The sequence below is a fragment of the Erinaceus europaeus genome, chromosome 20 (genome assembly GCF_950295315.1).
Source record: "Erinaceus europaeus chromosome 20, mEriEur2.1, whole genome shotgun sequence".
Taxonomy (NCBI): Eukaryota; Metazoa; Chordata; class Mammalia; order Eulipotyphla; family Erinaceidae; genus Erinaceus; species Erinaceus europaeus.
This window is the reverse complement of record NC_080181.1, coordinates 31383312-31400393: the sequence shown is the minus strand read 5'-3', so window position 1 is coordinate 31400393 and position 17082 is coordinate 31383312. Positions and strand designations below refer to the sequence as shown.

The 17082-nt window shown below is 42.1% G+C and overlaps 1 protein-coding gene across 3 annotated transcripts in view; it reads left to right on the top strand.

Moving 5' to 3' along the window:
• Window positions 1–16466, top strand: part of OPCML (opioid binding protein/cell adhesion molecule like) — a 1572985-nt gene extending 1556519 nt beyond the window's left edge. For all 3 annotated transcript variants that reach the window (XM_060180193.1, XM_060180194.1, XM_007539634.3), the window contains one exon: window positions 16137–16466. In XM_060180193.1, coding sequence (XP_060036176.1) covers window positions 16137–16237 — 101 coding nt within the window. In that variant the 3' untranslated portion in view covers window positions 16238–16466. The remainder of the gene's footprint in view (window positions 1–16136) is intronic.
• Window positions 16467–17082: the final 616 nt, after the last annotated feature.

Genomic DNA, 17082 nt, shown 5'->3' with positions numbered 1-17082 from the left:
TTCCTATTAATTTGTCTTCATATAAAAGTACATGTTTACCTTAGTTTACAGATCTAAAACTGGCATATTTCCTGTTCTGCTGACTTCCATTGCGAACAGCCATCAAGATAGTATTCATCAATGAGATAAGACTAACTAAACACTACTGTGTCAGTGCAAAGTATTATGGGTACCACTGGTATTGCCAATACTTTTTGGGAGACACACCATTTTACCACTGTTGCTATTGATACTACTTCCAGAATTATTTTTTAACTTGACTTGAGCTTTGCTTTCCTCTAAATTTTCCTGTCCCCGTATATTATTTTTATTTACTGTGGAGTCAGCACCTCTTGCATGATTGATGTCACCCCTATTAGATTATTTTTTCATTAAGATGGAGAAAAGAAAAGATACCACAGCTTCATAGCTTCTTCTGCTGCCATGGGCCCTTACAGATGGTACCAGGGCTCAAAGATGAGCTGTGGACATGACTAGGCATTTGCCTAACCCTGTGAGATGTCTCTCTGGTCTCCTGTGCCCTTTTGCTACAGTGAAAAACAGGCCCCATAATTCACCTTAATTTCCTTTCCTGGTTCGTGCCCACTCAGTCCCAGAAAGAATTCAGGACCAATTCTAGGCAAAAAGGAGACAGCAGTGCTACAGCAGCTCACCTCTTGATTTCTGTAGACACAGAACAGACAGTAGCAATTTTACTTTTGCTTCATTTATTTAGTTGTGTTTTTTTTTTTTTTAACCTCCTTCCCCTTTAGCCTTTGAGCTCTCTGAATGTAGGAAGTGGTTCTGATTTACTCCCTCCAGTCTAACACAGGAATCTAAGTAGGGTACAAACATTTTGTGAATGAATAAACAACTGAATGAATGAAGAGACACAGAAATTGGCAGGGTAGGATGGTGAGAACAGGACAGGAGTTTCGCTGCAGGGATTACAAAGTGAAAATGATTGAATTTAAGAGTCTCAGGCCTCTATAAAGTCAGATTCTCCTGGCTTTCACTGAATTGCTTTGGGAAAGTCAATCTTAATGGGCCTTGGTTTTTCTTTCTCTTTTTCCCCCCTCTCGTGTAAAAGCCATTTGGACAAGCTTTCTAACATGGCCTCTGCAAAGACTAATTCTGTTCCTGAATGGCAATCGCTTCAGCACAAGATCGGTGTGATCTTGTCCAGTTGACCAACCTTTTCTGCCTGTCAGGCATAGTCACTCTAGCCTGCTCCGCCCCATAATTATGGCTAATTATTACCAGCCACTTCCCCTGTGCAGGGCCACTAGACTAAGTGTTTCGTATGTTTGATCTCATTGAATGACTCTAGGAAGTAAAGTGCTATATTTATCCCAAGTTTACAGAGGAGGCAATTGAGAGGTGAGAGAGATCACACAGGCTTATAGGTACTTAAATTGGGATTTGAGCACATGCCCTCTGAGTCCAGCAAGGGGGTTCTTCACCACCATTCCAGTCCTACTTGTAATACTTGGTGACCCATTGTGGATACTGGAGAAGGGTTTTCTGGATAGAGCCCCATGTCAACAGCTAGCCTGCTTGGATCCACTTTGTACCTCAGCTGCCCTCCTCTTCTAGTTATCTAAATCTAAACCTCTTCTCTTAAGGGACAACTTTTACACAGCCATTTAATCTTGTCCCCAATACACACACACATACACACACACACACACCACTCCCAAGCACACACGGGAGTGTTACACCTTCAAAAACTGTAAGTTTGCCTGTTTTTTTTTTTTTTTTGTATTTATTTATTTTCCATTCTTGTTGCCCTTGTTGTATTTTTATTGTTGTAGTAGTTATTATTGTTGTTGATGTTGTCGTTATTGGATAGGACAGAGATAAATGGAGAGAGTCGGGGAAGACAGAGAGGAAGAGAGGGGGAGAGAAAGATAGACACCTGCAGACATGCTTCATAACCTGTGAAGTGACTTCCCTGCAGTTAGGGAGCTGGGGGCTCGAACTGGGATCCTTACACCTGTCCTTGTGCTTCATACCAGGTATACTTAACCCGCTGTACTCCCCTTTAGCTTGTTTTTGAAGAATGTCTTTAGACTCTTCACCATGAACCCATGACAGTGCAGTCCCATAATAGGTCTCTCACACAAACATATCTTTTGACTCTTCCCCACCTCCATCCAGTGAACAAAGGGAAGTAGGATGAAAACAATTTTAGGAGAATGCAAAAGACAAAACACAATGGAGACAGTCGGTTGGCGAGTAGGTTGAAACAGGAAGTGGTGAGCCAGCTGATGAGTGGTATCATCACAGAGCAACACTCAGAGATGAGTTGGTGCTTGTCATTGGTCTGAGTAGCCTTCTCTGTATACATAGTAGCCGCTGCTCTTCACAAGCCATACAACCAGGGTATGGAGGGGAGGGGGCAGGCCATGCAGGTAGTACGCCAGACTCTGAGTTTCCCATAATTCCAGTAGGTCAACTGCAGGTACTAAAGACTATAGAACAGAGGTCAGTCCTCAGGACCAAGGAAGCTGGTCCAGTCCTGACTCACACAGAAAACTATGGTTCTTTTTATTATATGGAAACAAACAAGCAAACAAAAACAGTCCGAGGGTCAGCAGAATAGCTCGCTTGGATGATGCTTTTCTGCTGCCTTGCCATTCATGCTATACAGGTTCAAACCCAACACCCACCACATCAAAGGAAACTTCTTCCTCCCCCAACCTCCCCATCTATCAAAAAAAAAAAGGAAAGAAAAGAAAAAGGAAGGAAGGAAATAACTCCTAAGTTTCTAAGTCTCTATTTCTGAATTAGAAATGAGGAAACAGCTATCAGCCAGCTATTCCAACCAATCATCCATAACCTTGATTTTGTTTTGGTTTTTTTTGCTACCATAGTTATCACTGAGGCCTGCGTGGCTCCACCGTTTCCAACAGTCATGTTTACTTTTTCTTTGTTCTTTCTGTTAGAGAGAGAGCGAGACAAGGGTGAACACCTATATTACTTGCTTTGCCAATCATGGACCCCCCCCCCCACCTTCCAGCAAGTAAAATTGGGCTTGAACCCTGGTCGTCTCGAATAGTGACATGTATACTCTACAGGGTGAGCAACCACCCAGCCCCAAACTTGGGGTATTTCCAATGCCCTTGAGCTGTTGAAAAACACCTGGCACTAAGCATACAGTCTCCAGTGAGTGGATGCTGCCAAGTTCAAATCCATTCGCGGCCCTGGCAGCTCCAAGTCTTGCAGCCTTGCGGGCAGCTTGGGATGACCCAGTTGGCTAGCTGGCCACAGCTCAGGCCCTGGCAGAAGCTTTCCAGAATGGCCAAAGCTCACTTTCTCACAACTGACCAATCCACTTTGTCTCCACTGAGTCTTGAGCAAGAACCTCCACGCCCCGTCCTTAGAGAGCAGAGGGGAGATTCTGGAGCTGATTACACCAGGCACTGCTTCCTGTGTGATGCGCTCAATGAGCCATATAAATGCTGGGATTACTGCAGCTGGCAGGGAGAGGGACAGAGAAAGGCAGCAAAACCAGACAGGGGGTGAGGCTGCAGAGAGCAGACCACATTGTTCATGTTTCTTTTCATTATTATTACCTTAATATTATTATTATTAATTTTTTTATTTATGAAAAGGAAACATTGACTAAACCATAGGATAAGAGGGGTACAACTTCACACAATTCCTACCACCATAACTCTGTATCCCATTCCCTCCCCTGATAGCTTTCCTTTTCTTTAGCCCTCTGGGAGTATGGACTCAAGGTCATTAGATTATTATTATTATATTATTATTTGCCACCAGTTAATACTGGGGTTCAGTGCCAGCACAACAAATCCACTGCTGCAGGAAGCCAGTTTTCCTTCCTGCCTTTCTTCATTTCCTCCCTCTCTTCCTCTCTCTCTCTCCCTCTCCTCTTCCTTTCTTTCCTTCTCTCTCTCTTTCAGACAAAGAGAAATTGAGAGGGGAGGGAGAAACAAGAGAGGGAGAAAGATAGACACCTGCAGCCCTGCTTCACCACTCACGAAACTTCTCTCCTGCAGGGGAGGACCCGGGGCTTGAACCTGGGACACTGCACACTGCAGTGTATGTTTTCAACTGGGTGTGCCACCACACTCTCCTTGCTCACATTTTCTCTGTGAAATTGTAGCAAATTAGTGGCATGAAGAGTGAAGTAGCAGGACTAGTGGAACCCTCATAAGCATCTGATTACTGCAAGTGAAAATGGCAAGGTTTCTCTGGTGAACAACCTCTGGCCACTGGGTTTGGGTCTCAGGCCATGTTGCAGTCCTCTCAGCATTAGGAGTAACTTCAGTCTGCCTCAACAGTCCCTCTGGAAGCTAGAAAGAGATGGATTTTTTTTTTCCTTTTGCTTCTGGACATTCCTTCACAGCACATACACACATGAGGAGGTTGCTTCTTCAAACTAGATTCTTTCACTGGTGTTGCCACAAACTACACCCCTCTTCCTCTAGCCTAGCTGAGCTTCTCCCCAACTATAGCCACTGTTACTTGTAGGCAGAGTCTTTATGCAACCCCCTCAACAACCTAACACACACCCCTGCCTCTCCCATCTCCCTCTACTGTGAAGTGTTCTGAAGCAGTGAAGTGATTCCTAGATACTGCAAGAAAGATGCAAGGAAATCTAGGGGCTGGGCAGTGGCGCACTGAGTTAAGTGTCCATAGTACACAGCACAAAGACTCACGCTAGGATCCCAGTTCAAGCCCCAGATCCCCACCTGCAGGGGAGTCACTTCACCAGAGATGAAATGAAGCAGGTCCGCTAGTGTCTATCCCGGTTCCAGCCCCCAGCTCCCCACCTGCAGGGGAGTCGCTTTACAAGCAATGAAACAGGTCTACGGGTATCTATCTTTCTCTCCTCCTCTCTGTCTTCTCCTCCCCACTCAGTTTCTCTCTGTCCTATCTAATAAAATGGAAAAAATGGCTGCCAGGAGCGGTTGATTTGTAGTGCAGGCACTGAGCCCCAGCAGCAACCCTGGAGGCAAAATAAAAAAGATTCAAGTAATCTGAGAAGGCTTCATAATCTCTTTTCCACCCTCCACATCCCATACTATATCTCTTATCCCAGTCACCCCCACACCCAACCTCTGAAGAGGGACCAGCATTCTTAGTGTCCACTTCTCTAGCACTATCCGTCCCTCAGTCTCCCATGCTCTGGCTCTTCTAACATTCAGCTTCTTCTTGGTTTCAAGGCTGTCTTTGGCCCCCTCTCAGTACCCCATTCCTGAACTCTGTGTTATAATTGGTGGTGATTTTCTTTCCACCTTGCTGTCATAAGTAGCTTCAAGCCTAGCCCAGCCCAGCCCAGCCCACCCTACCCCACCCCGAACACACACCTGCCCCACATATATGCTCAAGAACAGGGTCACAGTGAGAAGAGAAGGAATCTTTCATATTCCAAAACATTTTCCAGAGCAATGGCTTAGCTTGCAAGAAATTTACATCAGATGTTTCAAAAATGTAGATTGAGGTGCCTTACTGAGGACCCATTCAATCAAGATCTCCAGAGAACATCAGGATCCTGTGATTTCTCTGCCAGCTCTACCTCCAGGAGAACCAGGGGTGAAGTGAAATTGATATACTCTGAGGAATGGTCTGGTAATTTCTAAATCTGCCTCTCTAGTGCCCTCCTTGATTCTGAATTGCAAACAAATCTTCCTCCCTCTATGTTCCACAGGAATCTCAAACTCAGTCTTTCTCTCCCAGGCCCTCCTCTGCCTCAGATATACCCCCTACTATTTCACCTGCATATTCTCAGTAGATTCTCTCTCCTCAGCCATTCTGATTCTTCCCCAGCCTCCCTTACACTTGGTAGTATGAGTCTTCCCAAAAAGACTCCACCTTTCACTCCGACTGTCTGCTTTCCATTCCACTTGCTCTCACACTGGAACCTGTATCTTATGTGGACAGTTATGATGTCCTTGTACTTGTTCCTTCGTCCTTGGTGACCCCTCTTCAGTGTGCCCTGACAGCACTACACTTAGAAGGAACTTATTCACAACCAACTGAGAACCTCCTCCCAGAAAAGCAATGAATTCTGTTGCAGCTTTGAGACTACTGTAGCTTCAAGCCCAAGATTTAGACTGTGCATGTGCAAAAACTTCTTACATATTCTGAACAGGCTATACTTGCCCATGCTCTAGGACACTGGCCCCCATTTCCCATTTAAATCTTTGATGGTGATGATGCTACACTATTCACTTATCCATCTATTCACTTATTTATTGAACTAATGCTTGTTTAGTTCCACTAAAGATTGAGGTACAAAGAGGAACAACATTTTCAACCTTGCACAAACAAGTAAATAGATAATCACCACAGGGCGATGAAATGCTGTGCTGGAGGAATGAAGAAGCTACTTAAGAATTAGGTAGACATGGCTTTAGATAGTTAAGAACATTTTGAGCCAGGAACTGTTATTGGTTCCACTCTGCAGAAGAGCCGAGAGCACAAGGAAAGTAAGTGAAGTGACAGTTTTCAAAGATACAAATTCCACCACAGGAGGAAGAAACACCAGGTTTTGCACACAGAGCTGTCTGATTTTAATTCTATATTTCTTTCTTTCTTTATTTCTTTCTTTTCTTTTTCTTTTTTTAAAATTTTTTATTTAAGAAAGGATTAATGAACAAAACCATAAGGTAGGAGGGGTACAACTCCACACAATTCCCACCACCCAATCTCCATAACCCACCCCCTCCCCTGATAGCTTTCCCATTCTCTATCCCTCTGGGAAATAGCCTTTAAGGCTGTACTCTTTGCTACCCAATTCACAAATTATTTCTGATCCTCATTGGAAAAAATCACTAATTCACCTCTTTAGGTCTTGTGGTGTCCTACCCTTAGGCTTATAATTGTTAATGTATGTGTGGTTCTTACAATGGTTATTGCCCAGTAAGCATTTGTATCTTTCAGTCAGTGGGGGTATCAGTTGTAGCCTTTGCAGAGTGGGAAACTCTTTCTCCAACCAAAGAATAGTCAAATACTCTGAAGTAATAATAGTTTCTCCATGGAAATAGTAGTCTCCACAAGGGAGGCACATCACTCTGACTCTGACACTTTTTCTCGGATTCCAGCCTCTCATATGTCCCAGTTCTATTTTCAAGTTTAGGTATTTCCTCCCTCCCTTGTGAGGCAAACATTCCAATTCATTGTTTTGGAAGATGTTCATCAAATGATTTCTTCTTGCAGAGACATCAAAAGTTGTATACATTTGGCCATTTCCTGCTGATAATATATATGATTTTTTATTTGTCCAAATCCACAATTTAAATCCAGGTGGGAGGGAATGAGTCAGAGAGAAATACCATTGCTTTTGGCTGATGACAGCAGCATAATCATTTGTATTTTCCCCAACCTGCAAAATATCAACATATTAGGGGGAAAAATATGCAGACATTTCACATTTCATTCCTGATGAGGTTCCTTGTCATTCCCTCACACTCCCACCCTCCTCTATCTGAATCATTGACATCTGGCTATTAGCCTAAGCATTTAGAATGTAACACTGAGCATTCTGGCTGTGCTGATGTCAGCACACTCACAGGAGCTTATAGCTCAGTGTAGACTGAAGTCTTGTCTCTTTCAGGTTTGTGATGAGCTGACAGATTCAAATTAACTTCTGATATTAACTCCTTAAGCTTTTGTCTTTGTGGTAAACACAAATCAGGCACCTTTGAGAGAACAAAACAAAGATGGCTACCTTCGCTTGCCCCTTTGTCCACAAGTATCCTTTGTGTCACAACGCTGGCTTAATCTTACTCATAGAACAACACAATGCTATGTTTTTGTTGTTGTTGTTTACTGTAATTAAAGACATTGGAGGCAAAGTTTCCTTTGAAGGGGAATGACGCGACTTCATCAACAGGCACTGCTGAAAAGAAGTTTATGTTTCACCAACACGTGTGGCCCATACACCCTTAATTAGATTTCTTTGCTCCTCTTTTAATCACCAAGAACATCATTATCTTTTTGGTTCCATATTAGGAAGGTCACACAGAGTTCATAGTCATACTTACGAAACCTATTCAAGTTTCAGAACAAAACCGTATTTTCTTAGACTTCAGATACTTCATTGATCTCACTGTACCATCACCCAGTTCAGCTTGCCTGTGAGTTTCTTTTAAAAAAATATGTTCGCCTGCCACCTGCTATTTTAGTAGAATTACAGCTATACAGTTTACAGTTGCTGAAGAACCATGCCATATTTTCCTTGCAATCACAGAAAGTGAAAACGGTGACATGTTTTAATACCTTCATCGCCTGTAATGTACACTTCATTTTTCAGCCTCAAAATCTCTTACGAGGCAGGATCTCATCAGTACGCTTATATATTTGCTGGAAGCTTTGTGCTGAGTTGTGGTACTTTGATTTTCAACACCTGCTACTCAAGAAAGTGATCAGCCTTCCCTTGAACACAGCAACAGACTGGTAGTTCCAGGAGAGTCCAAAAAGATGGTTAACTCTATGTTAAGTCCTCAACCAGATCTGCTTAAAAAAATCTAATGTTCAGTCTATTAAGTTTAACAAAATAAGTAGTTTTTCCAATCTGGGCTTATTTATTTGTCCTATCCTGCTGAGTTTCATATCTGGCCAGAGAAATCTTCCCTTTCCCCCAGAGTGAATCCACTGACTGACCTTTTCGCCTTTTCTGAACTTTATCTCTTGATCAGTACTAAGTCTATGTCTTTCTTCAAAATGTTGGAGATTGGCTTATTTTGTCTGCTTATCTGTACCCAAGGTGTTTTGTTGTCATCACTCACAGCTTGTGGCTTTCCACATTGTCATTTAAGCTTCCATTTTCAAGGATGCTCAACTTCAGACTTGAAGGGAGCAATTATTTCTTTAGTGTTGAAAAAAAGTGAAGGAGAAGGGACTAGAATTAGAGAAAAGGGCACAATGATTTGTTCTCACATTCAAGTTAGCCCTGGAAAATATTCAGTTTTGGAAAACCAATCCAACTGAATCAAGTCATTGTTGGCTACAATAAAGATTCCTTAAGTATGTCATTTGCCCAGAGAAAGAGCTGGACTTCTAAACAGACTGCCTCAAAATCACTGGCCTGCATATATAATATATGTTTGGAGCCGGCTCAGGGCTTTTCCAGAGATAACAGGGCACTAAATTACTGACCACTGGAAGGTGTGCTTTCATCTAATATTTGACAATTACCTTTAAGGACCCAGTATCCCATGGGCTCTTTATTTAAAGCAATTTCTTCACAAAAATTGCCAATGTACAGACCAGCAGTATTGCCCTGGTTCTAGTTCACCTCATACATACTCACCCTTGTCTTACACCTTAACCAGTAGTAATCATGTTTACACTAGTAGGATTGCTCTGTAGATTAGCTGATATGCATAAGCATGAAGATAAAATCTAAAAGTTTTGTTTCAGAGAAGTCAATGATCCTGTTCACAATCATTTTGCAACTTGTGGAGCCCAAGGACAAAGTCAATATTTTTATATTAGTTTATTTCATCCGATACAACAGGAGAAATTGGGAGGGGAAAGGGAGACAGAGAGGAAGGGACACCTGCAGCCTGTTTACATGGTAATAATATGTGTGCTCAACCAGGTGTACCACTGACCAGTTCCAGTCCAATTCTTTCTGACTCTTAAATTCAGTCCTGTTAAGAGTACCCCCATAGAGGGAGGTTAGAGGGTTTTGAACTATATATTCTAAATTACCTTTTTCCTCAGAGTCATGATGCTATAAAACTGTATTTGTCTGTTGATTTTGGTTAGGGCGAAGGACATTCTGAATCCACTGTTCTGGAAGCCGCCTTTTTTCCATTGTTACTGTTGTTGCTGTTGTTGTTGCTGCTGTTGTTGTTGCTGCTGTTGTTGTTGGATAGCATAGAGAGAAATTTAGAGGGGAGGGGATGACAGAGAGGGGGAGAGAGAGAGACAGACACCTGCAGACCTGCTTTAATGCTTAAAAGTGACCCTTCTGCAGGGGCTCAAACAGGGATCCTTACGCTGGTCCTTGCCCTTTGTACTCCATGAACTTAACCTGCTATGTTACCACCCAGCCCCCAGGATTTTCTTTCTATTATGAAATCATGACCTAACCTGTGTCAGGCTCCCAGAAAAAACCTTACTGAGTCAACATCTGATTTCCAGAACATTTTTGGAAGCTATTTCCTGGTATACTAACCCTTTGTTCTTGGTGTTTGTCTTCCCAATGCCTTCCTCAGTTTTGTTACTACCCTAGGATCCTCGTGGCCAACAACCTTTCTTGGTAGCAAATGCTCTTGACCTTTAAATTATCTCACTTCCTCTCTATCTTCTACCAAATTCTTACCTCTGGTTAAATATATTTGAGAAAGTTTAAAATAATCCAATATTCACCTCAACTATGAAGTGTGTGTGTGTGTGTGTGTGTGTGTGTGTGTGTGTGTGTGTGTGTGTGTGTTGTGGGGAGAGTCCTCATAACAACAATTGCCATGGTCATATGACTTTTTACTAGGCACTATACTAATCATTCTGACTCAGTTTTAATAATCTTATTTTCAGTGAAACTGAACCTATCTAGTCTGAGACCCCAAAGCAGGCAAGGTCACAGGGTCTGGATTTAAACCCCAAAGATCAAAGAATGATTCTAAAGTAACCAGGATTTGTTGTATTGTCAACAAATCCTGTTGTACTGTTCAGTGACACCCCCCCCCCCCAAAGGTTGTTTAGGCCACCAAGGCTCAGGGGCAATGGATGTGTATAAAACCTTTTCAAAGATCCTTGGAAGATGACTGATGTACCTACTTGTTCATACACCCTGATCCTTACTCTTTCTTTGCATTCCATCTGTTCCCCAAGCCCTCATCATTTTATTTTGGTATATTTCTAGGTTACTCTATGCTCTAGAACACATCATCAAAAATCTGACTCCTGTTTATAAATCCTGGGTTCTAGGTTTAAGTCCCTATGTTAATTTTAAAAATGTTAAGCAAGAATTCACTATCCGATTAGTTGAAATTAAAACTGGTATTATTTTGGGCTAATATTAAATATCCTAAAAAAATCTGTGCAGTTGTCATGTCAGGAAACCATAGTACTAAAAAACCACACTGGGCCTGGACAGTGGCACACCCGTGGCTGAGTGCACATGAAAAGTTTCATGAGTGGTTCAGGAGATGGCGTAGTGTATAAAGCATTGGACTCTCAAGCATGAGGTCCTGAGTTCAATCCCTGGCAGCACATGTACCAGAGTGATGTCTGGTTCTTTCTCTCTCTCCCTATCTTTCTCATTAATAAATAAATAAAACCTTAAAAAAAAGAGAAAAGTTTCATGAATAAAGAAACAGTGTTGCAGGTGTCCTCTCTCTCTTTCTCTCTCTCTCTCCCCCTCCCTCCCTCTACCTCTCTGTCTCTCCCATTCTCCCTCAATTTCTTACTGACTCTATTCTAAACAAATAAATTAATTATTTTTTTAAAAAATCAAAATGTGCTCAATTATGAATACCTATAGATTGGTGCCACAGCTACTCAGCTCAGGTGAAGAGTTCTTCCAGTACCATCCCTTTTCCAGTAACAGATTCATAAGCTAACATTTGCAGAAACCTAATAGTCTACGGAGCCCAAATGAACCCTGAAATGGTCATGTAATTACATCTATTAGCTAAGCTGTGATACTTCACCATAGTCAAGCATTTCTCTAAATAGGTGAGTAATCTTAGCCTACAGAAGGCCTGTGGCAAAAACCCAACCTGAATATGTGTTGTGTCACTCCCAGTAGAAACAATGGAAGTATCCGTTCACTGATGATGCTTTTTCTCTTAAGTTCCTCCAGCCTTGACCAAGGCACGTGGCATGTAACAGTCATTCTCCTTGATCAGATCAATGCCTAAGAGTCCTGCTGCCAAGTCTCAACTGTGTCTAGGATCCCTATGAGGAAAACAATGCTAGTTTTTGACCTCTTATCATTGAAGACTAGAATCCTATCTTGACTAGAAGAGCTCAGTCATTTCCTATGATCTTAGTGACCAGTCACATTGCAATAAGCTCCCACATCACCTGATACTATAAAACAAGACTATCCATCATGCCTACCCAAGAATCAAACACCCTGAATCTGAAAAGAGTTAAGACTATCAACAGGAAGTTCTTGGGGTTTTTTTTTTTTTTTTTTTGGTCCTCTCAGGAGATGACATCTGGGGTACTGAAGTCACAGGGAAGATAAGTTTTGTACCAACTGGAAAAGGCTGTTTCGTTGCTCCAAGTGGTGCCTTCTAGCATCAAATATCAAATCTCATTTCTACAATAACTGAAAACTAACAGAAGAGACTTAGAGGACCTCAACCCCAACCTCATTCTCAGAGATACCCCTCAGGGAAACTTGGTCTCCTGATCCCCAGAACTCAACTCCACTCACTATATGATGTAAATGTGCTCAAAAGATCATATTCTTTAGAGTGGAGATAGTAATATAACAAGAAAGTACATATACTCTTTTTTTTTTTTTTTGCCTTCATGCTATTGCTGGGACTTCTGGCACTATGAATCCACTGCTCCTGATGGCCATTTTTTTCCCTTTTTTTTATTCAATAGGACAGAAAGAAATTGAGAGAGGAGGGGGAGATAGGGAGAGAGAAAGATAGACCCTGCAGGTGGGGAGCTGGGGAGCTCGAACTGGAATCCTTTATGCAAGTCCTTGTGCTTTATATTAATGCACACTTAACCAGGTGTGCCACTACTTGGCTTCCTTAAGTTCATAAACTCTAGACAGAGGGTCTCCTTTCCAATCCAGTCTTAAATGTACTTGCTCACAGTATGCAAAAAAATCTTTTCTCCAGATTCCCATTTGTAAAATGGGAGCACCACTGGGATATACTGGGTTGTCAGAAAAGCCATGACATTTTTTTTCTATTTTTCCCCGCAAAAAAAAAATGCATCATAACTTTTACCAATAGAAGGTTTGAGAATGCACAATCTAGAGAACTTTGTGAAGTGTAAATGAATCCATATACATGTTTAAGATTCAGAATCATGCTTGCTGCACAGAAAACCCAACACAAGTACACATCTTAGCATCATCTGATCAGCCTCTATGTCTAATGTAGCACCCTCAGAGTTTACTTTCTTTTTTGAAGCACTCAATGGAAGCTGAACTGTGGCTGTGAAAAAAAAATCACTTTATCTGAACAAAACATTTTTGGTACAACCCCCCAACTACCACCATCACCACACACATACACACCATAACCACCAGAAATAAGCTCTCTATGACATTGCCTCCTCTTCATCTTTCCATCCTTCATCCTTGTGCATTTATCCTCTTCTCCTTCTTCTCCTCCTTCTCCTTCTCCTCCTTCTTCCTCTTCTACTCCTCTTCCTCTTCCTCCTCCCCTCCTCCTCCTCTTCTTCCTCCTCCTCCTCCTTCTTCTTCTGACAGCCTTGTATACTGAAAACTTAGTGGCATCCATTAAGAAATGTTGAAGTCCCAGTGGGTTAAGTGCATGTGGCACAAAGCACAAGGACCTGCATAAGGATCCTGGTTCAAGCCCCCGGCTTCCCGCCTGCAGGGAATCACTTCACAGGCGGTGAAGCAGGTCTGCAGGTGTCTATCTTTCTCTCCCCCTCTCTGTCTTCCCCTCCTCTCTCCATTTCTCTCTATCCTATCCAACAACAAAAACATCAATGACAACAACAATAAGAAGAACCACAATGATAAACAACAAGGGCAACAAAAGGGAATAAATAAATAAAATAAATATTAAAAAAAAAGAAATGTTGAAGTCCATTGCAAGAATTTAAGAAGAGATGATCCCTACACAAAAGACCTGCCTCTTCCAAGTAGAAATTACTAAAACTTTGATAGTTTTTAAAGTTGTCTTTTGCATCCTCAATTCAACAGGTGCACACAAACTCCATGTGGATTTACATATACACATATGGTAATGTGTTTCACATGGCAATGCATTTATAAGAAAATATACTTTAAAGACACATATAATATTAGAGGCTGTCCAGTGGTGCACAGGGTTAAGCACACATAGTAGGAAGTGTAAAGACCCATGGAAGGATTCCTGTTCGAGCCCCTGGCTCCTCACACGAAGGGGGATCACTTCACAAGAAGCAGGTCTGTAAATGTCTATCTTTCTCGCTCCCTCTCTACATTCCCTTCCCCTCTCAGTTTCTCTCTGTCCTAGCCAAAAAAAGAAAAAAGAAAAAGAAAAAAATAGCCAGGAGCAGTGGATTCCTGGTGCAGGCACCGAGCCCAGAGATAAACCTGGAGGCAGAACAAAGAAACAAAGAAAGGAAAAAAAAAGACATATAATACCTATGAGTCTACCTTGTTTATTCCCTGGTAAGCGCCTTTAAAATTCTCAGTCTGTCATTTAGAATAGAAAATATGAAAAAATTACCTTAACCCTCTAACTTAAGCATTGTCTAATTCAGGCCAGTGTATTTTTTGGGCTATGTATTTGGGTTAATAGAGGTCCCATAGTCAGGCCACTTGCCAATCTTTGCAGACCTTTCATGATGCTCTCAGCACTGTGATGATGCCTAAAACTTGTTCTTTGTTTCTGATTCTCTGTACCCAAAATGCAAAGCCGTATGAGCTAGGGGCAGACTCTCAAGTAAATATGAGCAGAAGAATTAAAAGGTAATATCATTGGAGCTCCTGCATTCAGAATGGTTGCATAGTTACTGTTGGAGAGAGAGAGAGAGAGAGTCAGAGAGAGAGAGAGGCTCTAATTTGTCAGAGACAAAGTCTCAGCCCATTGCTAGATGAAGCATGGATACAGGGAATCAGGTTGAAAAGCAAGTAAAATAACTTGGGTTCTGCCTCAGAAGACCCTGCACTACCTATCCTTTTAAGAAAGCCATATTTCCAGTAGACTAGTCTACTTCTGAAAACGAGAAATTTGAAGAAAAAGAATGCTTGTGGTTGTCTGAGTCTCCTTTCCTTAGTCACTCGCCTTACGTACAGGAATGGCTATTGTCTGCCTTAAGTTCCTTGGCTCATAAGCAATTTTGTTTTCCCTTAGATACACCCTGCTTACTAGCTCTACTGGGCATACTTATGACCCCAAACTGTTATGGCTTGTAGATACTGGTGATATATCAAGAAACAGAATTAAGCCCTGATGCAACTGCTTTGGTGTCTTGGAATAGGCCAGGAGAATCCCAATTCATTTAGTTTTTCTTCAGAGAATGTAGTCGATGTAGGGAAAAAAAAAAGGTAGTATTTGCAATTATGTATATATATGTCTATATATATATTTCACAGTGGAATGTAAATGATACACTAGGGCTCAATAAAAGTGCCAGAGAGAAGGAAGGAGAAAGAAAGAGATAAAGATAACCTTCAGGTCAAACCACTGGGTGGCAGTTTGGATGGGGAACACCTAATCCTCTCTTTTGCATTTGGAGACTTGCCTCTGACTGCCAGGGTACATCTTTCCATAATCTTTGAGACTCCCTAAGGCTGGTCTTCCTCAGCTATTGCAGGAGCCTCATAGACCTAAGTTAGAGGAAATGTCAGCCACACCAACACATATTACTCAGAGTATTTTATTTATTTATTTATTTATTTATTTTTATGGTGGGGCAGGGGATTGAACCAAGGACTTTGGTAGCCCAGGCATGGAAGTCTCTATGCATAACTATTATGCTATCTATCCCTGCCCTCAAAGTGCTTTGTCCCTGTCCTTTTCTCTTTGACACCTGCTTCTATCAACTCTGGACTCTTTCCTCTTCCCTTACCTCTTCATCCTGGTCTGTACTGGGTGCTATTACCAAGGACAGGACACGCTGACAGGAACTGCTTATGAAGAGACCAGCAGATATTATCATAAATCCAGCCCATACTGCCAGTCTTAACTTTTCAGACTATAGACCAGCTGACTTCTGTGACCTCTCTTCAGTCCATTTATTTAATTAATTAACTAATTTTTAAACTCCTGTCTTTTAGAGCAGGTTCTAGTGGCTAAGGCAATCTAGTGGTCTGCACCATTTGACTTTCTACTCCTGAGAGACACTTTCCATTTGTCCAGGTGTGGGAGGGTTGGTGGTGAAGGGTGAAGGGTGAAGGGTGGGAGGTGGGGGAATGCTCATTGAGAAGCATGTCCTAGCTATTTGCTTGTCAGGGAATCAATGAGTCTGATGCTTTGGGGGTACGTGCTAATGGGTCTGTCTCTCTTTTCCCTACACAGGGCCTGGAGCAGTCATTGATGGTGTAAACTCGGCCTCTAGAGCGCTGGCTTGTCTCTGGCTATCAGGGACCCTCTTTGCCCACTTCTTCATCAAGTTTTGATAAGAAACCATAGGTCCTCTGAGCAACGCCTGCTTCTCCATATCACAGACTCTGTAATCTACACTGCAGAGGGCAAACTAGTTTGGCTTCCTTTTTAGTTTCTGTTCCTTCTTGATTTCTTTTTTCAAAAGAATGCTTTCTGTTGGTTGGTTGGTTGGTTGGTTGGTTGGTTGGTTGGTTGGTTGGTTGGTTTTTGTTTGATTTTCTTTTTCCAGATTGAGTGATCCAGGGTTAGGGGTGGGGGGTGGGGGAAGGGGTGGGCAGGGTTCTACCATGTGTAGGATAATTATACATTGTTGTGTCCCAAAGTGGAATCTGGTCCTGCTACCTTCACCCTTCCATCCCTTTCTTCTGTTTCTATCTGCATCATCCCCACCGCCAACCTCCCCTCTGCTTTCACAAACCATAGCTCCATTTGGGAAAATTAAAGAAATAAATAAATGTGCCTCATGATAAACACCCCGAAGACACAACTCAACTTCCAATATAGTGCACAGCAAGAGTTTTCTCCAAGTGTCCTATTACCTGTATCTTTTAAGCTTTGGGCCATTTTCCTGATTATAATGTACATATCCCTCCCTCCAAGTTATTATTATCTGACTCCCATTAGGGTTCACGTCCTTTCTTACTGGGAAATTCTCTCAACATCCCCAACATACAAATAATTTAGTCATTTTCTCTAGTCTCCCTTCCCTGCTTGCTATCTCCAAGAGCTGCAGGGTCTTTGCACACAACCCTAGACTAAATAAATATTTAGCACTGAAGTGGCCAAGAGGAAGGGAAGAACTTTGAGGGTAGGACTTCTCTTTTTAAAATGCTGCCCAGCTCATAAGAAATGACTCAGA